The sequence below is a fragment of the Saccopteryx leptura genome, chromosome 2 (genome assembly GCF_036850995.1).
Source record: "Saccopteryx leptura isolate mSacLep1 chromosome 2, mSacLep1_pri_phased_curated, whole genome shotgun sequence".
NCBI lineage: Eukaryota > Metazoa > Chordata > Mammalia > Chiroptera > Emballonuridae > Saccopteryx > Saccopteryx leptura.
The window spans coordinates 12,245,630-12,272,866 of NC_089504.1; the positions used below are offsets into that span (position 1 = coordinate 12,245,630).

General features: G+C 39.9%; 1 protein-coding gene across 5 annotated transcripts in view; it reads right to left on the minus strand.

The window, feature by feature from the left end:
• The window catches only part of RABGAP1 (RAB GTPase activating protein 1), a 188,147-nt gene that overhangs the window by 137,420 nt on the left and 23,490 nt on the right, over positions 1 to 27,237 (minus strand). For 4 of the 5 annotated variants that reach the window (XM_066367221.1, XM_066367220.1, XM_066367223.1 and 1 more), the window contains one exon: positions 17,429 to 17,629. The exons of the other annotated variant lie outside the window; for it this stretch is intronic. In XM_066367221.1, the coding sequence (XP_066223318.1) occupies positions 17,429 to 17,578 (150 nt within the window). In that variant the 5' untranslated portion in view covers positions 17,579 to 17,629. The remainder of the gene's footprint in view (positions 1 to 17,428; positions 17,630 to 27,237) is intronic. 5 annotated transcript variants of the gene reach the window in all.

The following is a 27,237-nucleotide window of genomic DNA, read 5'->3' on the forward strand; positions in this document are numbered from 1 at the left end:
GCACATGAAAGAAACTAACTACAATATAAGAAAATTAAAAGAAATTAAAACCAAAACAATCCTGACCATACCAACGGCCGGCAAGGATTGAAACAATTGAAAAAAATCTCCTGTATTGCTGGTGGGAAGGTAAAAAGGTACAAGTCACTTCAGCAGTTTTTTTGTAAATGTAAAGTTAAATCTACATTTAACATATGACTCGTTCCCAGATATTTACCCAAGAAAACCAAAAATATGTCTACACAACGACCTGTGTGTAAATGTTTATAACAGCACTAATCATAACCACACAAAAACTGAATATGAAGTAAATATTCATCGACTGGTGAGTAAACAAATGGCCCTATATATCTACACAATAGGACATGTTCCTATTCAATGGAATAGATCTCAGCAATAAGAAATAATAAATTACTAATATACAAAATAACAAGGATGAATCTCAAAAGCATTATTCTAAGTAGATAACCCAGACACACAAAAACTAGATACAGTATGTTTCCATTTACTGTATATGGCATTCTGGAAAAGGCAAAACTACAGGGACAGAAATCAGATCGCTGGTTGCCATGGGAAGGGGGCAAGAGGACTAAAAAGATGCACAAAGGGATTTTTTGGAGTGATGAAAATATTCTGTATTTTGACTGTGACGGTGGTGGTGACAAAAGTTTACATTCATTAAACGTTATAGGATTATACAACAAAAGGGGTTTCATTTTAACCCTTTGAGTAGTACAAACATTCATGTACATCCTCGTGCCTCCTGACCATCTAGAGTACGATCATACATGTACACCTTTAAACTCTGAGCTGGAGTAGTAAATGTATGTTCTTCTTGTTTTCATAAATTGGTTATCAAATATGATTTTAAGGTAATAAAATTGGAACTGGAACTAATTTAATTTTATGAAAAAAACAAACTCACTCACTCCCAGGGGTCAGTGAGCAGGAAAAAAACTCACTATTCAAAGGGTTAAAGTGTGTAAATTTTATCTCAATAAATTTGACTTATAAATATACTGACAGTGTGGGAGTTCTATATATTTGGGGGCAGAAATTATATAGGAAATCTCTGTACTGATTTCAATTTTGCCATGAATCTAAAACTGCTCTATAAAGTAGGGGGGAAAATGTGGTTTCTATAAAAGATGTAATTTGAGAATACAACTGTTCCTTTTTGCTATCTGCCGTTTAAAAGATGTTCATCCAAGCCCTGGCCGGTTGGCTCAGTGGTAGAGCGTCGACCTGGTGTGCAAAGGAACCCGGGTTCAATTCCCGGCCAGGGCACATAGGAGAAGCGCCCATTTGCTTTTCCACCCCCACCCCCTCCTTCCTCTCTGTCTCTCTCTTCCCCTCCTGCAGCCAAGGCTCCATAGGAGCAAAGATGGCCCGGGCGCTGGGGATGGCTCCTTGGCCTCTGCCCCAGGCGCTCGAGTGGCTCTGGTCTTGGCAGAGCGACGCCCCGGAGGGGCAGAGCATCGCCCCCTGGTGGGCAGAGCGTTGCCCCTGGTGGGTGTGCTGGGTGGATCCCGGTCGGGCACATGCGGGAGTCTGTCTGACTGTCTCTCCCCGTTTCCAGCGTCAGAAAAATACAAAAATAAAATAAAATAAAATAAAAGATGTTCATCCAAGACTATTTTTGGCAATAACTTCATTTGATAAGAGTCTCCTATGCCATCTCACCTCCCCACAATTCACAAATAATCACTAATCTGTTCCTATAAACCCCTTTCTCAACTGTCTACTAGACAACCTTCAGCTATATACTCTAAACTTATTACATCAAACTCAATTCACTACCTGTCTTCCTGAATCATTTAAAACAAACAGTTGCACTACCATCCACTCAGTGGCCAAATGAAGACCAAGATCACCTCTGACTCCTGTCATTCCCACACTACTCACACATCTGCTCCTGCTCAGTTGCACACGTCTCCTTCTACCTCTCTGCAGCGCTGACACCACATGACAACATCTTTCATTTTACACAAGCCTACTGCAGAGGCAATAGTTTCAATGCCTTCTTTCTCTCTGCTATGACCTATCTTTTATATTGTCATTCAAGTTACAATTCAAATTCTAGTTCTGATTTAGCACTCCATTTTTCTTAAACCCTTCCATGTTTCCTCAATACCCATAAGATAAAGGCCAAATTCTAACTATATTCTATGAGTTTTTCACAACTCTGCTCAATCTACCTTTTTCATCTTTTATTAGTTCTATCAAACTACTCAACTTTCCCAGGACACATCATCAACTTTCAAGCATCTAAACTGTGCAGACTCTTCACTATCCTGAAAAGCCCTCCTCTCCTTTGTTTTCTTTAAGACCACACTTAAATTCTGTCACCTCCTCTGGGTTTAACTGCTCCCTCCTCAGGGAGTGCTACCATAATTATTAGCATACACAGTTATTCAAGAACTGCTACTTCTTTTAGAGAATGTTTGTTTAGTGAGTCTTTTGAATCAGACTGGGCATTATTAAATAGCAGAGACTGTTTCTTAATTATTTTTATATTCCCAAAGGTAAGTGACTGGTACAGAGTATATCTGCAATACATGTTTACTGAATTGAATTTTATTTTATAAAAAATGTATTGACTAATTTTTTTTTAGACAGAGGAAAAGGAGGAGAGGAAGAGAGAAAGTGACAGGGTAGGGGGAGGGGGGAAGGGGGGAAAAAGAAGAAGAGGGAAGGAGGGGAAGAGGGGGAAGGAGGGGGAGGAGAGAGAGAGAAACATCGAGTTATTGTTCCACTTATTTATGCATTCACTGTACCCTGAGCAGGGATCAAACCCACAACCTTGGCCTATTGCCATGCTCTAACCAACTGAGCTACCCAGCCAGGGCCTGAACTGAATTTTACAAATGTGTAAAAGAGAAGCTAAAAAGCAGTATGATTTGGACACAGATTTTGGTTCAGTTAAAAAATAAAGTAAAATCTAATCTGAATGATTTTAGCTTTGTTAATAATAAAAAAAAATACCATCCTTTCCTATTATTCTGAGAGTGTCATTAAGGTTTACCATTTACAATAAAAAATGCAGGACCAAATATCATGCTGCAATTCACAAACAATAAACTTTACTTTGAAGTCCAACAAAGACTTCAAACTTAATTTAGGACAAATATAAAAATAAAAAAGCAAAAATGAATAAATAATACAAATAAAGGTCACACTTAGATTCATATTCCTCTTTATGCTACCTATATAAAGAGGAAGGAAGTTCTTTAGGAAACAGTTCTGAATTGAGAAAAAAAAAAAAACAAGTATGAAATAGCCAATTTAGCAGTTACTATAAATACAGACATAAATGTTTACAAGGACAGAGACTGCATAGTAAATGGTTTATTCATAACTGTTGACTCTGGCCAGTGGCTCAGTGGTAGAGTCTGGCGTACGGGGGTCCTGGGTTTGATTCCCGGTCAGGGCACACAGGAGAGGCGCCCATCTGCTTCTCCATCCCTCCCCCTCTCCTTCCTCTCTGTCTCTCTCTTCCCCTCCCGCAGCCAAGGCTCCATTGGAGCAAAGTTGGTCTGGGCGCTGAGGATGGCTCTATGGCCTCCGCCTCAGGCGCTAGAATGGCTCTGGTTGCAACAGAGCAACACCCCAGATGGGCAGAGCATCGCCCCCTGGAGGGCATGCCGGGTGGATCCCGGTCGGGCACACGTGGGGGGTCTGTCTGCCTTGTTTCCAACTTCAGAAAAAATACCAAAAAAAAATAATAACTGTTTACAAAGCAGGTGGTAGCCTGACCAGGTGGTGGTACAGTGGATAGAGCATCGGACTGGGATATGGAGGACCCAGTTTCGAGACCCCAAGGTCACCAGCTTGAGTGCAGGCTCATTTGGTTTGAGCAAAGCTTACCAGCTTGGACCCAAGGTCACTGGCTTGAGCAAGGGGTTACTTGGTCTGCTATAGCCCCACAGTCAAGGCACATGTGAGAAAGCAATCAATGAACAACTAAGGTGTCGCAATGAAAAACTGATGATTGATGCTTCTCATTTCTCTCCTTTCCTGTCTGTCTGTCCCTATCTATCCCTCTCTCTGACTCTCTTGTCTCTGTTAAAAAAAAAAAAAAAAAAAAAAAGCAGGTGGTAGAAAACATATTGGGGATAAGAGCTAGCTGTGGCACAACTCCAGGGGGCACCATTCGTATCATGAACTATGTGAACAGCATCCTATTGGGGTTGTACAGAGTATAGCCTATGCAACTGTCAGTAGCCTTACTTTGGCTCCACAGTAAGAGAGAATGAGTTTGGGACATGGCTCTAACACTTAACTGTTGCTTATGAATAAATGAACCTCCAGAGTTATGAATATCTAATCTCTAAAATGGCAATATTCGTATCTCCCAGGATTGTCATGATGGCTCAATGATACAATAATATGATTATTTGGCAGTTATTTATTTCAGGCACTGAGACTTTCACAGGGATTACCTAAATTCTTCACAGTACCTGCCAATTAGTAAGCATCCACGTATGCATTCAATTATGTAGTATCTCCCTACTTCACTTTCAGCTATTTGTAAAGAAGCTCTGATCTCTATCATCTATTTAGAGCTGAAGATCAGAAATGTAAATAACTTTTTTAAAAAGTTCTCTCACTTTCCATCGTCCAGAGAAAACTGAGAACACACATATTATTCATGTACACAAGACGCATTATGTCTGACCTGTGGTGGTACGGTGGGTAAAGCATTTGACCTAGAGCACTCAAGTCACAGGTTCAAAACCCTGAGCTTGCCCAGACAAGACACATACAAGAAGCAACTACTATGAGTTAATGCTACCTGCTCCTCCCCACCCCCCCTTCTCTCTCTCCTCTCCAAAAATCAGTAAATAAAATCCTTAAAAAAAAAAAAAGAAAAAAAAAAAAGAGAAGCATTACTAGAATAACCTCTGTCCTCTCTAAATGTATAAAATAAAGGTAATAACTTATATGGTAGAATTGGCAACAAGTCTATTTCCTTGAGAGCAAAACTGCATTTTATGGAACCAAAGGACAAAGTGTTCCAAAGGCAATATCCAGCAGAGTCATTTCCTGGTCTTAATTTTCTACTTCTAACTTTATAGCCCCCATTTCCCTTCCACCGCAACAATACCAACTAGACTCCAGCTGCTCTGCCAGTTATGCAAAACTACGCTAGGCAGCATGGGACCCTCTGCCAGTGAAGATTTTGTCTTCAAAAAGCAGTATGCTTAGAAAATGACAATGTGTGCTTGAGAAATCCACAGATGATCAAAAGATTAAAGACAAATTCCTGATGATCTGTATTTCCCACTATTTGTGTCACATTGTCCTTAAACATGAATCAAAATGGTTCAAACTGAGTAAATTTGCTCAACTTCAGTGTAAAAGCTGAGCCATTTCAAAACAAGTATAAAAATTACAGTTTTATCAGAAAGAAAGGCACAAAAGAACCAGAAGTCCAATTTGGATATTGGAAGGTACAGCTGCTAATCTCAAATCCACTCACATATTCCTTCTGTGATCTTTTTTTTTTTTTTTTCATTTTTCCAAAGCTGGAAACGGGGAGGCAGTCAGACAGACTCCCGCATGTGCCCGACCGGGATCCACCCGGCATGCCCACCAGGGGGCAATGCTTTGCCCCTCTGGGGCGTCGCTCTGTTGCGTCCAGAGCCATTCTAGCACCTGAGGCAGAGGCCACAGAGCCATCCCCAGCGCCCGGGCCATCTTTGCTCCAATGGAGCCTTGGCTGCGGGAGGGGAAGAGAGAGACAGAGAGGAAGGAAAGGGGGAGGGGTGGAGAAGCAAATGGGCGCCTCTCCTGTGTGCCCTGGCCGGGAATCGAACCCGGGACTCCTGCACGCCGGGCCGACGCTCTACTGCTGAGCCAACTGGCCAGGGCCCTTCTGTGATCTTTAATGAAACCTTAAATCTCTTTGTGCCTCATTTATAACAGCAACTGTTCTGATAAACAATCTCTTTATCTTAACTGTATGAAGGATGGACCAGAGAAAACACTCAAAATTACCATTAGGAATTATTAACAATAATTTAAAATTAAAAAAAAGGAGGAGTAGGAATAGAACACCTTGTGAATACATTCTAAAAAGTCAACTAAAGAGAGACCCAAAATATTTATGATTCTTGTGCTAAATAGAGGAATTATGACTGGGTTTTACCTTTCTAATTGTCTGAATTTTCTGTATTAAACAAATGTTCTGTTATCATTAGAGAAAACAAATGACAGAATGGCTATCTGCATCTTGGGAGAAAAAAAAAAGCAAGGACATACAATCCTACTATATGCAGTGGTCCTCAAACCAGACCCTTTCAAACCTTTGATCTTTCCATGTCAGACTCACTTCTTTGCGAAATTACTAATCAGTCTTTAAGGCTTTGCTGAATTGCTGCCTATTCTATGAAATCTTTCCTTCTTTAGGCAACAATTACATACTCATATAATTATTATCTATATTCTAGCACTTGGTGAATTTTATTGTGGTGCCATATTGACTTATGTGTCTCCCTCACCACCCTAACCCCCTTAATTAAACTGTTCATTCATGGTTCACTAACTTTGCTTGCTAAATTAATATTATTTTTTATTTTACAGAGACAGAGAGAGAGATAGACAGGGACAGACAGACAGGAACAAAGAGAGATGGGAAGCATCAATCATCAGTTTTTTGTTACAACACTTTTAAGTTGTTCATTGATTGCTTTTTCATATGTGCCTTGACCGTGGGCCTTCAGCAGACCAAGTAGCCCCTTGCTTGAGCCAGTGACCTTGGGTCCAAGCTGGTGAGCCTTGCTCAAACCAGATGAGCCCATGCTCAAGCTGGTGACATCGGGGTCTCGAACCTGGGTCCTCCACATCCCAGTCCGAGGCTCTATCCACTGTGCCACCACCTGGTCAGGCTGCTTGCTGAATTAAAAACTCAGCATTGGCCCTGGCCAACTGGCTCAGTGGTTGAGCATCGGTCTGGCATGTGGAAGTCCTGAGTTCGATTACCAGTCAGGGCACACAGGAGAAGTGCCCATCTGCTTTTCCACCCCTCCCACTCTCACTTTTCTCTCCCTCTCTCTCTCTCTCTCTTCCCCTCCTGTAGCCATGGCTTAACTGGAGTGAGTTGGCCCCAGATGCTAAGAATAACTCCATAGCCTCTGCCTCAGGTGCTAACTAAGTAGAGCTTGGTTGCTGAACAACAGAGCTACGCCCCAGATGGACAAAGCATTGCCCCCTAGTGAGCTTGCTGGGTGGATCCCAGTCAAGGCGCATGCAGGAGACTGTCTCTGCCTCCCCTCCTCTCACTGAATATAAAAAAAATAAAAAGTAAAAATAAATAAAGCTCAGCATTACAGAGGACAAAATCACCTGATTCTAAAACAAATTAACATCAGAAACTGGGTCAGAAGATTAGTTTAGTTAATACAGTGAGAGAAGTAATTTCTATATCTGCTATTTTAATAAAACTTAGTAACTATTTTCCAACTAAGATAACATCAACTGAATTTTTCAAGAAGACAACTATGAAGATTAAAGTTTTAAAAATTCTATGACTTTCCTGACAGAGGGAAAAGGGATGATAGACTGACAGGATGGGATGAGAGTAGAAAAGCAAAACCTGAAAGGAAGGGGGAGGGTGTTACGGAAAGGGGAGCAAGGGGGGATGTACTGGGGAATACGGGGGAGGGGAGGATGAATCTGGGGGGACACTAGAATCTATGTAAACACAATAAATAAAAAATTCTATGAAAGGTAAAAAAAAATCTGTTTCCTCTAGTAAATGACAGAAAATATGCCTCAAAAAATATTAAAGCCTTATTTTAAGTTTCAGTTATGTTAGATTTTAAAAAGTATCTTCATTGCAAAAATATGTTGAGAGTATGATTCTACAAGGGAGTTGACAGTTGTATTCATTTTCCAGTAAATTCCGAAAAAAATATTGCATTGACCCAAAATTTCATGCCTCCCATTACCAAAAAATATTTTAAAGATAAACTTTGTGTATCAAGCATTTTTATTAAAAATTTTAGAAAGCTTTTCTGTTTACATATCTATCTACCCTTACTACATTGAAACTGATCTAATTCAGGAAGCACACTATAAAAAAAATCTTGCTTTACAAATAATAGGTGTTCAATTTAAAAAATAGAAAGACAAGCAGAAAATCTGGAATTTATGTAAATTACAGAAAGTAAAGAATAAAATAATAAAATCACTAAAAATTTAGTTCCCAGAGATTAAGCTAATTAGAAGGTTAGTTCATTTCTTTCTCAGGCATTTTTTTTTTAAGATTTTATTTACTGATTTTAGAAAGAGGAAAGAGAGAAAAAGGGGTGGGAGGAGAAGCAGAAAGTAGCAACTCATAGTTGTTTCTCTTATGTGCCTTGACAGGCAAGCTTGAAGTTTTGAATCAATGACCTAAGCATTTCAGGTTGACGCTCTATCCATCCACCATCCCAGGTCAGGCTCTTCTCGGGCATTTTTGAGACACCCTTTCAAAAAAAAAAAAAAAAAATTCTCTGACTTTTCACCTAATAAGTACTAGCTTCACCAATGTACCCCAAACATTTATTGAGTGTCTCTGGCTAAGATAGATTTTGATGTTGAGCTGTCAAAACATTTTATGAAGAAAAACACCTACCTGTGTTTTTTACAACTGCATCATCACAGAAAGCTTTTCATTAAAAAGCCTAACTAAACCATTATCCTTTCCAAAAAGCCGTTCCTGGCTCCTCACCAAACTGAGATAGGTTGCCATCCCCTCTGCTCTGCAGCACCTTTTGTTAACCTCAACTATAGTATTTATTTAACTCTATTGATGTTGAAAATTTAATATAGTCACAAAAGTTTACAGCTCCTCCATCACAACAAACAGTGTATTTCCCTAAATCCATGATCTGGACTAACCTTGTGACTGCTTCGACCAAAATTTTGAATGTGCTAGATGTGACACCATGTAATTTCTAAACATTAGCCTTTAAAAAGGGCCTTACAGTCCCTGGCCGGCTGTCTCAGTGGCAGAGTGTCAGCGTGGCTTGTGGATGTCCTGGGTTCGATTTTCCATCAGGGGACACAGGAGAAGTGACCCTCTGCTTCTCCACCCCTCCCCTTCCCCTTTCTTTCTCTCTCTCCCCATCCCGCAGCCATGGCTCCTGAGTAAGGATGGCTCCCTGAAGCCTCCGGTCAGGTGCTAAAAACAGCTCAGTTGCAAAAATGGCTTCAAATGAGGGCTGCCAGGTAGATCCTGGTCAGGGCCCGTGTGAGAGTCTATCTCCCCTTCTCTCACTTGGAAAAGAAGAAGTAAAAAATAAAAGGCCTTACAGCTTCTACATCTGCCCTAAGACTATCATGCTGTGAAGAAGCCTAAAATGAAAGACCACACAGAAAGAGACTTAGCTACCCTGGTTAGAGCTTAGTCAGTCCCCAGCCAACATACAAGTTGAATAAATTTGTGTGAGCTTAACAGCACAAACCTCCCAATCAATCCACAAAATCATGAGAAATAAATTGTTTTAAACCACCAAGTTCTGAGGTAGTTACAAAGCAAAGACTAGAAGAAACAACTGTAGCAAGAATTTTAACAACTGTAATCTACCCTTAGCTATAATCATCTTGAAAACGAGATCCATTCCATTCATCTCTACTTTCATTCACCCTTTTAAGAGCTTCTCTTTGGGTGTGATGTTCTGTAGGTTCACGTTCATCCTGTTTGGGACTGTTTTTTTTGAAACTGAGGATTTGCGTCTTTTATCACTTCTGAAAATATTCAGCTATTATCTCAAGTATGTCTTTCTCCGCCACTCTAAAGGTATATATATTGCTCCTTCTCACTTAAGTCTCCATGTATCTTAACTGCCCTTTCATATTTTATTATCTTCCAGTGCTATCTTCTGGGTAATTTCCTAAGATTCACTTTGCAAGAATTTGATTCTCTCTTCAGCCACATACATTCTACTATTTAACACATCTGCTGTAACTCTGATTTCACTGGCTTTTAATTTTCATGTAGAAGTTCTAATTTTAGTTTACTTGATCTTTTAAATTTTTTGATAATTTTGTTCTTTTCTAATGTTTGTAATTTTTCTTTAAAACTTTAATCATTTTATTCCTATCTATTTTAAGGTTACAGCTAATAATTCAAATGCCTAAATTTTAGTGAGATTTGATCCTTCTTGGGTTTGCTGTCTCTTGCTCAAGATGAACTGTCCTTTGTGTATGTCTGTAAATTTTGGATTGGGTGGTATTCTTTATCAGGGTTATCTGTGGCAATACCATGCAGCATGGGTGGCAAGTGTGTCCCTCGACAGTAGTTCTGCAGTTGATTCTATCAGGTGCCTCAGAAGTACTACCAACCTAGGAACATGGAACATGTAGACAGTGTAAATTCAAGCCCCAAACATACACAAAAGCAAGTCGATGGGTACAAATTCTCAGTAAGACTCTCCTCCAAACCAGCATTCAAACTAAGATATATAAGCTTCCTTATATTCTGTGATTGTAAGCAGATTTTTTTAAGTCTATCCTTTCAGTTAGAAGTAGCCCGTAAGAGCACTTTATAAGGAAATCTCAGTTCCAACTACTCTCTCGGTAAAACCCAAGGTCTTATCTCTTTCCCAGTTTAGCTGCTATCAAAACCAGTCCACTGGTTATAAAGAACAGTGCAGCCTCATGTCAGCTCATATTGTTCTGACTTTCAGTTCCTTCTTGGTTTTTGTTCCTGAGGGATTTTCTTATGAATACAGCTAAGCAATTAAAGGGGTGTTTGTTATATTTCATCCAGCTTTCCTAAGTCTTTTGTACTGGTATTTTGAGGTTTTCTAGGTCATCCTATTTCCAAAATGAGAGTTCTTATCCTTGATGCCTAAAACAACACTTGGCAGATTACTAGCTGGCAACTGAATATTCAACAAACCACTCAATTAGGACTTTTGCGATGAAAGAGTGACAGACCTATTAAATATATTTAATCCAATGAAATTTTAAAATCTACTTGTGGCTGAGAAAAAGTTTCAGAACAAGTGAGCCTAACCGAGCAACAAATTTGTAGTGATCCTGTAATGCTCTCCTCTGATGACTGATGTCAGAGATTTAACTAATTTTATTACTGCTTCACTTGCCGGTTCTTCTCTCTCTCTCTCCCTCTCTCTCTCTCTCTCCTCTCTCTCTCTCTCTCACACACACACACACACAAAAAAAACAATATACTGTTACAGATAGACTGAAATTACATGGAAATAAAATACATAGAAGAAACATTTGAAATTTGGAGAACATATTGCTCAAATCCTTGGTCTACAGAGTATCTCTTTTTGTTTTTAGAGAGAGAGAGAGAGAGAGAGACAAGGAAGGGAGAGATGAGAAGCATCAACTCCTAGTTGCATCACTTTAGTTGTTTATAAATTGCTTCTCATACATGCCTTGACTGTGGAGGAAGGCTCAAGCTGAGCTAGTGACCTCTTGCTCAAGTCAGCAACCTTAGGATCATACTGATGATCTTGTGTTCAAGCTGGCTACCTCAGGGTTTGAGAGGTCCCAGGTTGACGCTCTATCTACTGTGCCACCATTTGTAGGCCACCATATGTCTTTTTGGTAAGAGATGGATGTGAGAGAGCAAGAAAAAAAGTTCTTTGGGGGGAGTCCTGATGGTCCTTCCCATTTAGCAAAAATGACTCATCAAATTAGAAACAGGAAGAATAAGTCAAATAGTACTTCAAATAAAAGAAATTTGGAAGGATAGAAGATTGAGCTATTTGTATCTGTACTTATTTATGTTGTAGTCCTTCCTATTCTAGAAACTGCTCCTGGGCTAACCCCTCCCCTCATGCATAGGAAACCTCTCTCCCTAATCTAATCAAGGAGTTCGATCTTTTGTGATAACAAAAGAATTATTCACTAACAAGAGGAGTAATTCTTATTAGTGTATAAATAAAATCTCTCACTGAAATTCTTATCGCCCTAAATCTATTACTCTATTTTCTGTTCCTCTTTTTTAGCAAAATTCCTTGAAATAGTGATCTATAGTTATTGTCACTTCTTGCTCACCACCCATTTACTACCCAACCCACACTAATCCTGCTAAAGCTCTCATCTTTTTTAAAAAGAAAATAAAAATCTCTTAAAAGATTTACCAAGGCTTATCATTTTTCAGTCACCACTTAAAGCAGAATTGAACCTACCTGATTACTCCCACTTTCTTAAAACACTTTCTCTTCCAAAGCATTCTAACCTCCTAGTTGTCCTTATATTTCATTAGCTATTCTCAGTCTTCTTTGCTGATTTCATCTTAATCTCTAAAGAATTGAAGTACCTCAAGAATCAACTCTCATTCATTTCTTCAGTATCGACACTCACTCTATGAAGAGCTCATCTAATCCCATAGCTTTGAATACTATTTATATACTCTTGATGCCAGCCAAGAACTCTCCTACGAATCAACCTCAGACATCCAACCAACTACATGAAATAATGAAAGAGACATCTGGTAGTCATCTCAAATTTAATGTCCTAAACTGGAACTGTGATTCCCCTGCCCAATCCTGGTCTTCCTATCTCAGTAAATGGCACTACTATATACTGACCAGCTCAGGCACAAATCTAGGAATCACTGTTTACTTCTCTCTTTGCCTCAAATACCACATCTCATTTGTCACCCTAATACCAATCAGATCTTGAATTTATATCTTGAGCAACCATTAATCTAACTTCTGCCTCTAAAGATTTGACTATTCTACACATTTCATATTAATGGAGCCACATACAGTTGACCCTTGAACAATGTAGGGGTAGTCAACCTATTGCACAGTTAAAAACCACGTATCATTTTGAATGGTGTGAGGTAATGGTACAATTTCATTTTTTTTAACGTGGCTAACCAGTTGTCCTGGCACAATTTATTGGGGGGAAAGTAATTTCCCATCAAATGGTGTTAGGACCATTTAATCAGCTGACTACAGAAATAAGCTTCTATTTCTTAACTCTCAAGTGTATGCAAGGGATTATATGCCTATCCTTATGTCAGTGTCTACATGAGATGTAATTAGTGAGCATGACTATAATTAGTGTTCTTGCATTTCAAGCTGAACTCCTTTTCGCATTTCCTGTAAGGTCTACTGATAATTAACTACCTCAACATTGATATCCGAATCTATTTCTTAAGAACGGCTTTTCTCAAGAAAGTATGCTTGATTGGCTGGTTTTGTTTTTTTCCTTTCTATACTTTGAGTATATCATCTCAATTTCTTCTGGCCAGCAAGGTTTATGCTGAAAAATCTGATTATTACCTTACTGGGGTTCCCCTTTAATGTGAGATTTTTCTCTTGCTGCTTTAAATAATCTGTATGTTTTTGATTATAGAGTTTTATTTTATTTTTTTTATTTATTGATTTTAGCAAGAGAGGAAGGGGGAAGAGAAGGAAAGAGGGGGAGAGGGAGGGGGCGGGAGAAGAGGAAGAGGGAGGAGTGAGAGAGGGGAAGAGAGAGAGGGTGGGGGGACGACGACAAAGATCTGTGCCCTGACCGGGATCAAACCAGCAACCTCTACACTTTGGGACGATGCTCTAACCAACCCAGCTATTTAGCGAAGACATTTTTAGAGTTTTATGATAATGTGTTTTAGGATCACTTTGGGGTAAATTTTAGGGGTACCTATAAGCTTCATGAACTTGGATATCCAAATATCTCCCCAAATTGGTGTAGTTATCAAATTATGTGTCTAAATAGGCTTTCTACCTATTTTTCCCTTCCATCTCCTTGTGGGATTCACATAATACATAAAATCTTTATTTTAATTGTATGCTATCAATCACAGAGGCTTTCTTCACTCTTGATATTTATCTTTGTTCTCAAAGTAATTTCAAATGATCTGTCTTCTACTTCATAGTACTTTCTTCTGCTTGATCCAGTCTGTTGTTGATGCTTTCTGTTGCCTTTGCTTTCCGTAACATAGTGACGAATGCTCAAGTATGTGGCTTCTCTCAATACTACAGAACCAGGATGACTTCCTGGGCATGCTCACTAGCGTTTTGCAAAGGTTCACTCTCACTCATCATTCTTGCCCTCAGGGGCATGCACCGGAGGCAGCCATGGGGAGGGGTGGGGGGTGGGTGGGAGGGTGGAGTTTGGTGTGGGGCACAAAACTTGGAGGTACCCATGGGCCAGTTAGGGAATCAGCAGGAAGGCATCCCTAGTGGCTCATGGATGGACTTCCTGATAGCATTTACAAGTTAATAAGATCCAAGATTCATGCCACTGACAGCCCTGGCTGCTGTTCTCTTGGAACAACTGTTCAGCGCCAGGTCATGCATCTCACAACTCAGTATTCTAGGAGGGATGAGAAAGAAATGGGCTTCTCTAGGAGTGTCTCGAGTGTGTCACACAGCTGGGGAAGCCAGGTACTTACACACTCTCACTTTTCCCCATGGATAAATCACAAGCTAAGTCTCTGTTGGCACTGAGCTGTGCCACTTTTGGGTAAGAGTGACACAGGTAAATTGAAACTGTTCCTTTGCTCGTTCTCAATGGGTCCAATCTAGGATGATTTTTGCTCCAACCCTGCTGGAACTTCTCTGCTGGACTCCTAGACTTCCACAAAGGTTCTCTCATCTGTGAGTGATTATCTAAATCAGTGTTTTTCAGCCATCAGTCTGCAGACCGGTGCCAATGTGCAAGAAGAGTTAACTACCAGCATGAAATTTCTGGCGGACCAGAAAAACACTGATCTAAATCAGTCCTGTACTGCTATTTTGAAGACATGTTCTGTTAACTTTTTTGCTAGTTAAAATTTACTACAGAGCCTCTCTAGTGAATGTTCATTTCAGCTGTTGCACTTTTCCATTCAGAAGTGCTACTTGGTTCTTTTTTTTTGTAATTTCTATCTCTTTAATGATATTCTCCAATTTGATATTGTCATACTTCCATTTATTTCTTTAAGCATGATTTATTTCAGTTTAATGACAATGGCTACTCTGAAGAGTTTGTATCTTAAATCCAACATGTCATTCTTACAAGCAGTATATGCTGCCTTTTTTATGATGTATGGTTTATGTTTTGTTTCCATGCATTTCTCACAATTTTTCTTTGTTGGAACTAGGTATTTTAGGTAATAAATTGTACCAATTCTCAGTATAAGTGTCCCCACTTTGGGATGTGGTATTTTTTATGTTTGCTTTACTAACTGGCTTATTTTAGTCAATTCTAGTCCTCTAATTCCCAGTGGTAAGCCTCTGATATTGCTACTCTGGGGACTCAGATTTAGATTTGTCTACAGTCATCCTGGGATGAGAGTAGTTTTGGCAAGGCACTCTCTCTGATCACACCTAGATGTAACTGTGGCTCTACAGTTTTCAACAATGCACTCAAATATAAACTGCTCCACAAAATATATCAATCAAGCTGAAGTTACTTTGAAGGGTGAGTCTAGAGGTCAGTGTTTGGGTTTTGTTCTGATTCTAGGCAGTCTACCCCCAGCAATCTGGCAGTTAAACTATTTGTCCAATCAGTCTCCTCCTAACTGCCTTTCATCACAACCTCCACTGTTTCTGAGAGTACCCTTAGGCTTGCAGTTCTTCACATTCTGTTGTAAATAAAGTCAGTTCCTTTGGGAAGGGATTAGGAGCTGTTTTATGGCCCACTTCTCACTACATGCAAAACCTTGGAGCCATAGCTATCAGGTTGAAAGTATAAACAATGGCATGCTTCTGCCCTGGCTGAATGGCTTGGTTGGTTGGGGCGTTATCCTAAAGCACAGAAGTTGCTGGTTCAACCCCCATCAGGGCACAGACAGGAAAGGATCAATGTTCCTGTTCCTCTATCTCTCTCCCCTTCCTCTTTCTCTAAAATCAATAAAATAAATATAAACAAAACAGGGTATGGGTTATGGTATTGTAGTCTCAAGTCTTTCTGGCTTGCCTCTGGTGTTGCAGAACCACACTACCTTAACATGCCAGTCAAGGCAAGGACAATCAGGCTCCCAATATACTCAGCAGCACTATGGCCAAAGTAAAGCCTCCATGCCTAGAGGAAGGTCTGGGTGGTAGGGAGAAGGGATTCCCGACCACTCAGTCACACATGGTCAGCAAAAATCAGCTGGAGACTGGAATGGATTTACCATTTTGTTTAGCTGGAATGGAGGAGAAAAACAAATGGGTCTTTGTTCAAATACCAGATTCTTTATCACATTTTAGTAAATTTCCTGGAAAAAATGTTTATTTGCTGTACATTTGTTACAACACCTCCATAGAGATTCAATATTTTGGTTTTTCTTTTTTATTTAGTAATTGTCATCAGTTATGCTGGGAAGCAGGTGCACACAGTTCATGCTGTCATGCTGGAAGTATTTCACTCAGTGAGCTTTTTAAAAGTGTAGACTAGTTCGTGTCCTCAGTTAAAACTCTCCAAAAATTCCCTTCACGTTTCTAACAAAGTCCAAATTCCTAGTAAGCTCTCAAAAGCTCTATATAATCTAGTGCTCGCTATCACTGGGTCTCATCTTTTACCACTTTTTATTTACTTTATCCACTCTGTTTTATCTCTGTCCTAACAAGTGTGACCTTCCTCAGGGGCTCTCTGTTTTCTGTTCCCTGTGGAAGCTCTTTGCCCAGATCTCTCCATGGCCATCTTCCTCATTTCATTCAGGTCTCTGTTCAGTCCTTTCAAGACATTCTCTAAAACAGTACCTGAGCCTGCACTCTTTATCCACATATCCCACTTTAATTTTCTTCAGAGCACTTCAATTTACTTAAATTCATCTTCTATTTGCTTCGAGTCTGTTTCCCCATGAGTATAAAAGCTCTTGGAGGACGCAGGGCTTTACCTGTCTTATTTGCCACTGTATCCCAGTATTTAGAATAGTACACACAGCTGATACTCAATGAAGATTTGTTGAATGAAAAGATGTAAACAGGAATTGAGATGTTTTTAAAGCTCCTCATATTTTAAATGATAAACTTTTTATTTATATCCATAAATAGAAGAACAATAACAGAGTATGGGAAAGGAAGTAATAGTTGTTTGACTAAAAAAATATAAACAAACAGAAGTGACCAAAACCCAGGAATTTACAAGTTCCATTTCAATAACCCTAAAAGTCTGTTATATAAATAGCACTGCTGACTTACTACTGCTTTTACCCTACGTACAGCAAAACAATCACCTCCAATTCAATGGGAAAGTGAAAACAATACTAAAATGACAAATGTTTATACTATGACCACTGGTTTTCACAGTTAGGGGTAACAAAAGTTTAGAAGCAATCAAACTAAAAATCCTTAATAAAATATAAATTTGATCTATCACTAATTTTAAATAAAACTCTTTAGCATTAAAAAAGGAAGGATAGTATTTCTATGTTCTCACTTATACTCCAAATACCTTCCCATTGAGGCTGAGTTCTGCAAGGGGCTCAATTAGCAAAGCTAAGCAAAAAAAAAAAACTTAGGTTGTGGAGTTTTACCTTGAGTCCTGTTTTCTCGTCATCACTTCCGTTATTTGTAGATGGTGTCTCATCACCTTGCCTGGAAACCAAGACAAAATCTTCACTATTAAGAGTGGATACTGAGTCTGAGGAGACACTGATTTTTCCAACAGAAGCCTTGTCATCCATGACTCAAGAACGAAGCTCAACTCATGAATGATTAAATATTTTTTAAAACGTCTGAAAAACAAAAACCATAAAGATACTCATACAGAATGTCTGCCAGATATTCAATTATGCTCTAATTCTTACAAGATATATATCGAAAAACTTAAAAAACAAAACAAAAACCCACTTCTAAAATATTTCCCCAAGTCTTTCACCACTTACAATTTAGGTTTTTCTATACAAGATAATAAGGGAATTTGATGCTATTTAGAGCCAAGATATTTCAGATTTTCAAATAAATAAAACACATCCCCCTCAAGAATAACTCTATCTACAGTAGTTTATTTGACATATGTTGCAACTCTATTCTTGGCCTTTAAAAATTATAAAAGTCACCAAACTTCTGTTTTCTATCCTTTAATTTGTTAAACTACACACATAACTAATATTGAAAGCATTGTTTAATAAGTAAGGTTTTCCTAACTTTATTGATACTTAAATAGTAACAAATGTTTTTAAGAAAGAAAATTTCACATTAACACCCAAGAAATGAATTCAAGGCAGGGCAATCATAAATTCTAGAGTTGGGAAATACCTTGCATAGCAGGACATCACGAGTCCATTAAAAACTCAATCTTCCCATCTCAACTGAACATGAACATTACCAATAAAAGTGTTTCAAGCCAAAAATTCCCAGCAAGAAGTATAAAAATGTGTCACTTATGAACAGCCGTTCAATTATTTGACTCCTGGAATAAAACTCAAACTCATTTACCATTTAGAAACCTGGTTCTGCATACTTTGTGGCAATGTTCCCATTTGGTTGCCAAAACAGCAACAGAACAAACAATACAATGTTATGCTCAGAGCTTTAACCAATTAGCAAGAGTAATTCTTGCTCATCTTGTACCTCCATGAAGTAAGGTTCTGAGAGTCTGTTTAATCTCTCCAATTAGGAAATCCTGATTCATGCTTTGGATTTTTTTGTATTTCTTCTGAAGTGAGAGGTGGGGCAGGCAGACAGACTCCTGCATGCGCCCTACTGGGATCCACCCGGCATGCCCATCAGGGGGTGATACTCAGTCCATCTGGGGCGTTGCTCTGCTGTAATTGAAGCCATTCTAGTGACTGAGGTGAGCCCATGGGGCCATCCTCAGAGCACAGGCCAACTTTGCTCCAATGGAGCCTTGGCTACAAGAGGGGAAGAGAGAAAAAGAGAGAGAAAGGAGAGGGGGAAGGGTGGAGAAGCAGATGGGCACTCCTCCTGTGTGCCCTGGCCGAAAATCGAACCCGGGACTTCCACAGGCCGGGCTGACGCTCACTGCTGAGCCAACCAGCCAGGGCTATGCTTTGGATTTTTTTTTGAACAGGTATTACTAAAGGTACACCATATACCAAGCACTATTTTTCATTCAAAGGTTCACACCTAGATAACCACCTGGCAGCAAGAATCACACAATCCCTGAGTACAGTATTAGAATTTTAAGAAAACTTAGAAATCAATATATTAAATAAGAAAAAGGCAACCCCAAGAAAAGTCCATTTAACTAGGTATAACTAAGGTTCTATGAACTCTTGGCTGTTTTCTGTTTAAACTAATTCCCTTGCTTAAAGGCTATCACAGCTCTCCATTTCATAGGACTAAATCCAAACCAACCGTGTGAAGTTTAGAATGCACCAAAACGTACTTTTGAAAACTTCAAATGTTTTGCTTCACCCATTCAAGAAATATGAATGTCTATTGTATAAGAAACACAATACAGTAAACAAGATTTTTGCCCAAAAGGAGTTTATAGTTTAGTTGAAAACACAGGCAAATTGCACAGGTTAAAAGGTACCAAGTTATGCCTGACAAGGCGGTGGCGCAGTGGATAGAGCATCGGACTAGGATGCAGAGGACCCAGGTTCGAGATCCCGAGGTCGCCAGCTTGAACGCGGGCTCATCTGGTTTGAGCAAAATCCCACCAGTTTGAACCCAAGGTCGCTGGCTCCAGCAAGGAGTTACTCGGTCTGCTGAAGGCCCACGGTCAAGGCACATATGAGAAAGCAATCAATGAACAACTAAGGTGTTGCAACGCGCAATGAAAAACTAATGATTGATGCTTCTCATCTCTCCCCGTTCCTGTCTGTCTGTCCCTGTCTATCCCTTTCTCTGACTCACTCTCTGTCTCTGTAAAAAATAAATAAAAATTAAAAAAAAAAAAGGTACTGAGTTAGGGTAAAAAAAAAACCAAAAAAAAACAAAACCCCAAAACAAAACAATTTATGGGAACAGGCTGGGAGAGGGGCTTAGATGTGGACTTAAGAAATATATTATAAGCGGTAATGTCTTTCCCAATGATAGATATACATATTGACAGTCCCTGACTTACAATGTTTTGACCTAACAAATTTTTTTCCACTTTATGATGGGATGAAAGCAATACACAGAATAAATTACATGAGATACTCAACACTTTATTATAAAAAGGCTCTATGTTAGATAATTTTGCACAACTACAAGCTAATGTAAGTGCTCTGAGCACATTAAAGGTAGGCTGGGGTGCCTGACCAGGCGGTGGCGCAGTGGATAGAGCATCGGACTGGGATGCCGAGGACCCAGGTTTGAGACCCCGAGGTCGCCAGCTTGAGCGTGGGCTCATCTGGTTTGAGCAAAAAGCTCACCAGCTTGGACCCAAGGTCGCTGGCCCAAGCGAGGGGTTACTCGGTCTGCTGAAGGCCCGCGGTCAAGGCGCATATGAGAAAGTAATCAATGAACAACTAAGGTGTCACAATGCGCAACGAAAAACTAATGATTGATGCTTCTCATCTCTCCGTTCCTGTCTGTCTGTCCCTGTCTATCCCTCTCTCTGTCTCTGGGGAAAAAAAAAAAAAAGGTAGGCTGTGGTAAGCTATAATGTTCAGTAGACTGGCATATAAAATGCATTTATGACTTCAATTATGATAGCTTTATCAGGACATAAGCCCATCATAAATAGAAAAGCATCTGTACTTTAACACCTTAGTGTATTTGCACTCATTATATGCTCTTCCTAACGTGGTTTCCTTTCTTCTGTGCTCCATCAACTCCAAATCATCATTTGTGATCTAACCATCCCTCTCCTAGTAGCCTATATTCATCCTGGAGCCAAATGAATGACTTGCCTTATTCCTGTTCCTATAGCACTTAAGATTTATTGTACCTATTATGTTGTATTATAATTTGCTAGTCTCTCTTAATTTATTCATCATATATCTATTTCACAGATGAGGAAATTGAGACTTAAATGCTGTAACTTATTCAAGGCAATGGTCATAATGAAACTGGTTAAAGGTAAAGCAAAAATCTAAATCCAGTTATCTATGATTCCAGAGGTTATGATCTTTCCATAAGATTATAATGCTTTTTCAATGCCACAAATTAGAGCCTGGTCCCAAAACACTCAGTATTGGGTAAAGGTCTTTGTGTTTTTTAGAACTTGTACTTTAGATAAGGTTTTCATACTTAATCAGTCTTTTATTGATTTTTTAAAATGGTGATACCAGAGGGCCTAGGAAAGTAATCTAAAGGTATGATCTCAGAGACACTGACAACTTTCTATAATATTCTGGACCCAAAAATAATATACTTTGATATTTACACTATGGAAAGAAGATTTGGAAGGCTCAAATTCAGTCTATTTTCTTTGAGGAGGTGACCAGAAAATAGACATAATCAGATACTTGACTGTTTGTTTTGGCACCCAAAGTAACAGAAGTGATAAATGAGGTTTATCAAAACAGTAAGCAGTACAGGGTAAGTTATAAAATAAGACTTCCCTGCTCTGGCCTGCACGGGCGAAGTGAAGAGGGAGTCCAGGAGTTCCTAGGGCTCTGGATAAGGCCACCCTGTGCCTGGCCTCTGTAATAAAATGGAGCCCCAGAACTCAGTTTACTCCTGGCAAAATTCTAGAGCATTCACCTCTGTCTTGAGACCATAAGGACTAATTTTATTTTGTTTTTAATCCCTACTTATATCAGTTGTCACAAGAGGACCCATATTTTGTCATCCTTCAGACTGCAATTCTAATTTCTCAAGGACAAACTTCCTCTCCAAACACTGCCATCTCTCTTCCTACCTTTCTCCATACTACCTATCACCTTCTGACACACATTACATGTTAATCATTTGGAGTTTTTTTTAATGTTTATTTTATTGGTTTTGGAAAGAGGAAGGGAGAGAGGAAAGAGCTAAGAACATCTGGTCCTGTAAGTGCCCTGACTGGGGATCGAACCAGCAACCTCTGAGCTTTGGGATGATGCTACCGAGCTATCTGGCCAGGGCAATCATGTCTTTTAAGTATCATGCAAACTAAAACCCAAGTTTCACAAGGGCACAGATTTAGGTGTCTCTTTAATTGCCGTGTCTCTAACACCTGAAACAATGCATGGCATAGTAGGTGCTCAAATATTTGCTTAAAAAATAGAATAAATGGTAAAGATGAAAAGACAGTAAGAGCCACCCCATGAAAAGATAAGACCATCTTTTTTAGACTGACAATAGAGAAGTTATAGTTGTGATAGTAAAGCATGCAACCAAGAGTTAGGAAAAACTCAAGTTAAAATATTGGTTCTTCTAGTTACTAATAGTGTAAGTTTGGTCTCACTGAGCCTCAATTTCCCTAAGTAAAAACGGTGTAATATCTATCTCATAAAACCATTATAAAAATTACTAAGGAATATATACATATATGATTTATCAACATACCTAGAAAACTATAAGCACAAATACTTAAGAGCTTTTAAAAAACTAACTTCCAATTTTAAAAGAATTCACAAGTATCAATTGATTTAGGTAATTCAATTTAGAAACAAATATTAAGGGTAAAAATATAGTTTCCTAATTACATACTCTAATTTGTTTATATCTAAATAAATGTAAAGAAATATTTTAATTTTTTAAAAGACTTCATTTACTCATTTTAGAGAGGAGAGAGAGTGAGAAAGAGAGAGAAAGAAGGTGGGAGGAGCAGGAAGCATCAACTCCCACATGTGCCTTGACCCGACAATTGCAGGGTTTCCAACCGGCGACCTCAGTGTTCCAGGTCGATGCTTTATCCACTGTGCCACCACAGGTCAGGCGAAAAGGAATACTTTAAATGAATAAAAAATGTCTAGCCCTGGCCGGTTGGCTCAGCGGTAGAGCGTCGGCCTAGCGTGTGGAGGACGCGAGTTCGATTCCCGGCCAGGGCACACAGGAGAAGCGCCCATTTGCTTCTCCACCCCTCCACTACGCTTTCCTCTCTGTCTCTCTCTTCCCCTCCCGCAGCCAAGGCTCCATTGGAGCAAAGATGGCCCGGGCGCTGGGGATGGCTCTGTGGCCTCTGCCTCAGGCGCTAGAGTGGCTCTGGTCGCAACATGGCGACGCCCAGGATGGGCAGAGCGTCGCCCCCTGGTGGGTGTGCCGGGTGGATCCCGGTCGGGCGCATGCGGGAGTCTGTCTGTCTCTCCCTGTTTCCAGCTTCAGAAAAATGGAAGAAAAAAAAAATTAAAAAAAAAAAATGTCTTAACTTTGGCCTGACCAGGTCGGGCGAAAAGGAATACTTTAAATGAATAAAAAATGTCATAACCCAGGTTCGAGACCCCGAGGTCGCCAGTTTGAGCGTGAGCTCAGCTGGTTTGAGCATAAAAACTCACCAGCTTGGACCCAAGGTCGCTGGCTTGAGCAAGGGGTTACTCAGTCTGCTGAAGGCCCGCGGTCAAGGCACATATGAGAAAGCAATCATGAACAACTAAGGGGTCGCAATGAAAAACTGATGATTGATGTTTCTCATCTCTCTCCCTTCCTGCCTGTTTATCCCTCTCTCTGACTCTCTGTCTCTGTAAAAAAAAAAAAAAAAAAAAAGGTCATAACTTTGGCCTGACTTGTGGTGGCGCAGTGGATAAAAAATCGACCTGGAACACTGAGGTCGCCGGTTAGAAACCCTGCAATTGTCGGGTCAAGGCACATGTGGGAGTTGATGCTTCCTGCTCCTCCCACCTTCTTTCTCTCTCTTTCTCACTCTCTCTCCTCTCCTAAAATGAGTAAATAAATATTTTAAAAAGTTTTAAAAAAACTTAAAAAAAAGTCGTAACTTTGTATAATTCTTCACAGTGCTAAAATGTACACTTTTTTTTTTAAGTGAGAGGAGGGAATAGAGAAAGACTCCCATATGCAACCTGATGGGGATCCCGCTGGCAACCCCCATCTGGGGCTAATGCTTGAAATCAACCAAGCTATCCTCAGTGTCTGAGGCCGACCGACACTCAGACTAACTGAGCTATTCTCAGCATCCAGGGCCGAAGCTCAAACCAATCGAGCCACTGGCTGTGAGAGGAAGAAAGAGAGAAGGGAAGAGGGAGGAAAAGAGAAACAGATGGTCACTTCTCATGTGTGCCCTGACCAGGGATCAAACCCAGGACATCCACACACCGGGCTGACACTCTATCCACTAAGGCAACTGGCCAGGGCCAAAAATGTACTCATGCTTTACCTCATTTTATCATCACAATCATTCTGTAAGGTAGAGAGAGTAAAATTTTTTATCCCATTTTAAATAATATATACATGAACATCCTGGTACAGGCAATCCTGGGGTCATGAACGAAGATAGGGTCTGTAGGTTTGTTCTTAAGTTGAATTTGTATGTAAATTGGAATAGGTACATTTACCTACTAAATGCAACTTAGATGTTTGTCTTAGCAAAATATTTATTTTTATCTTTCTGTGCATGTAAATCCTTAAACATTTTCAAACCTACAGAACCTATCACATTCATAACCCAAGGACTGCCTGTACTTGGTTGGTAGTCAGTTTGTTTCCTGCGTTTATACAAGTCATGAGCCTAGACCCTATAACAAGTACATCTACCAAAAAAGCCAGGTTGGTGAGTGTAAATACAGGGATGTTCCCTCCTCCATAACTCCTTTACTAAGTCAAGTCAGTTAAAATGATAGGTAATTTTAACTATGCAGCCTCCTGCATCAAACCTAAAAGCTTAATTTTGTTAAACTTTTCATTACTTCATCCCTTTGTTACTTTTATCCTTACTGATACGAAAAAGATTGATAATAATAAGTGTCATATCAAAACTCTATACTTTGCCCAAATCCACTGCTTTGTGCCGTAGTGACCATTTTACACTCAACTACACACTTCTTCAAAAAAAATTATAGCAAGCCTGACCTGTGGTGGCGCAGTGGATAAAGCGTCAACCTGGAAACGCTGAGGTTGCCGGTTCAAAACCCTGGGCTTGCCTGGTCAAGGCACATATGGGAGTTGATGCTTCCTGCTCCTCCCCTTTCTCTCTCTCTCTCTCTCTCTCTCTTTCTCTCTTCACTCTCTATAATGAATAAATAAAATCTTAAAAAAAAAAAAAAAATTATAGCAAATAATGTATCTCAATCTTGCCAAATGAAGTTTCATTTTCAATCTCCCCTTAAACACTACTGACTCAGAAGATAAAGGCTCTTCTTACACTCCTTTGAAAGCAGTCAATTTCTGGATAGTCAATGTTTATTTCTGGACAGTGTGCTATTGAATATTTATTTTGTTTCTAGTTAGTAGCACCACTCAGAGAAGTAACAGAGTGAACTTGCAGTGGTATGGATTTGCTAATGTACAATTAGCAGAGGCAAAAATCACCTCCTACTAAGTGACTACCTAACTTGGTAAGAGGTGTGAGTGGTACTTGAAACTGAACTCGACATGCTTGAGACAAATAAATAGTGCTAGCTAGTCTAGCCACTAGTCCCGGGCTCTGATTTCTCTTTATTCCCTTGGTTTTCTACAAACTCTTCTGAGGTAGTAATAACCGCCTCCAACTCTACCACTTGAATGGATTCCCCACTTGCATTTGAGTAGTACCTCTCAAAAATCTGCAACCGCCTGACCAGGTGGTGGCGCAGTGAATAGAGCGTCGAACTGGGAGGTGGAGGACCCAGGTTCGAGACCCCGAGGTCACCAACTTGAGCGCAGGCTCATCTGTTTTGAGCAAAACTCACCAGCTTGGACCCAAGGTTGTTGGCTTAAGCCAGGGGTTACTCGGTCTGCTGAAGGCCCACAGTCAAGGCACATATGAGAAAGCAATCAATGAACAACTAAGGTGTCACAACGAAAAACTGATGTTGACACTTCTCATCTCTCTCCATTCCTGTCTGCCTGTCCCTATCTATCCCTCTCTCTGACTCTCTGTCTCTGTAAAAAAAAGAAAAAAATTCTGCAACCATCCACCTCTCACCCTCATGAACGTTTTCTAAAAATCAACACAATTTCGAAATCTAAAGAATTCTTTTTAGTTCTTATCTTGCTCTACAAGCTTAAATAAATGAAAATGCTGACCACTTTCTTATTCTGAAATTCTTCTTTTTGCTTGCATTTTCTACCTCTTACTACTTTTCCACAGCTGTCATTTAGGTTCCCTTTATTCTTTAAATTCCATCTCATTTCTTTTTTCACCTTTTACCCTGGCTATCTTGCTAACTCAAGTGTTCATAAATTCTCTTTATCTGACAGGCTTACAGTGGTATAGAAAAAAATACAAGTAAACAAGTACTTGTAACTGACACAGTACAGTATCGTGCTTGGTATAACAGAGGTATGCAAAGGGTGCTGTGATATACATAAGAGGGCTTTGCTACATGTGACCAGTGGCCATCTCAAAATCAATTACACGTGTGCAAAGCAGACCCTCATTTATCACACAAGCATGTTCTTCCTCATAGGTTTCCTATCCTGGTCAACAACTACTGATCCAAGACAGAAAATCGCCCTTGAAACTCTTATGAATTTTAGTTCCAAACCATATACCCCAGGCCCAGGCTGGTAGTTCAGCTGGTAAGAGTATCATCCCAACACGCCATGGTTGCTTGCAGGTCTGATCTCTAGTCAGGGCACATACAAGAATCAACCAACGACGGCATGAATAAGTGAAACCACCAAACTGATGTTTCTCTCTCTCCCTTCCTCACTGTAAAAAAGCAATGAGGCCCTGGCCGGTTGGCTCAGTGGTAGAGTGTCGGCCTGGCGTGCGGGAGTCCCAGGTTCAATTTCCGGTCAGGGCAAACAGGTGAAGCGCCCATCTGCTTCTCCACCCCTCCCCCTCTCCTTCCTCTCTGTCTCTCTCTTCCCCTCCCGCAGCCAAGGCTCCATTGGAGCAAAGTTTGCCTGGGCGCTGAGGATGGCTCTATGGCCTCTGCCTTAGGAGCTAGAATGGCTCTGGTTGCGGCAGAGCAACGCCCCAGATGGGCAGAGCATCGTCCCCTGGTGGACATGCCGGGTGGATCCCGGTCCGGGTGCATGCGGGAGTCTGTCTGACTGCCTCCCCGTTTCCAACTTAAAAAAAATAAAAAAAAAAAAAAAAAAAAAAAGAAAAGAAAAAAATGTCCCAATATTCAAAAAAAAAATAAAAGAAAAGCAATGAAATAAAAAGTCATACACCCCAAATCTATCTGTTCTTCACTATCATTCATATTACTGACTTGTGAATACTTCATTCTCTTTCAACTTTGCTACAATGCAAGTCTTCCTTTCTAGACTCTCGTCATTGATTATCAAAGCCCCATAGTTAGCTCATTTCTTTTTTCTCTCTTTTTTTTTGTGATGTGGGGAAGAACGGAGGGAGATGAGAAGTATCAACTCATAGTTGTGGCACTCTAGTTGTGCCCTGATTGCTTCTCATATG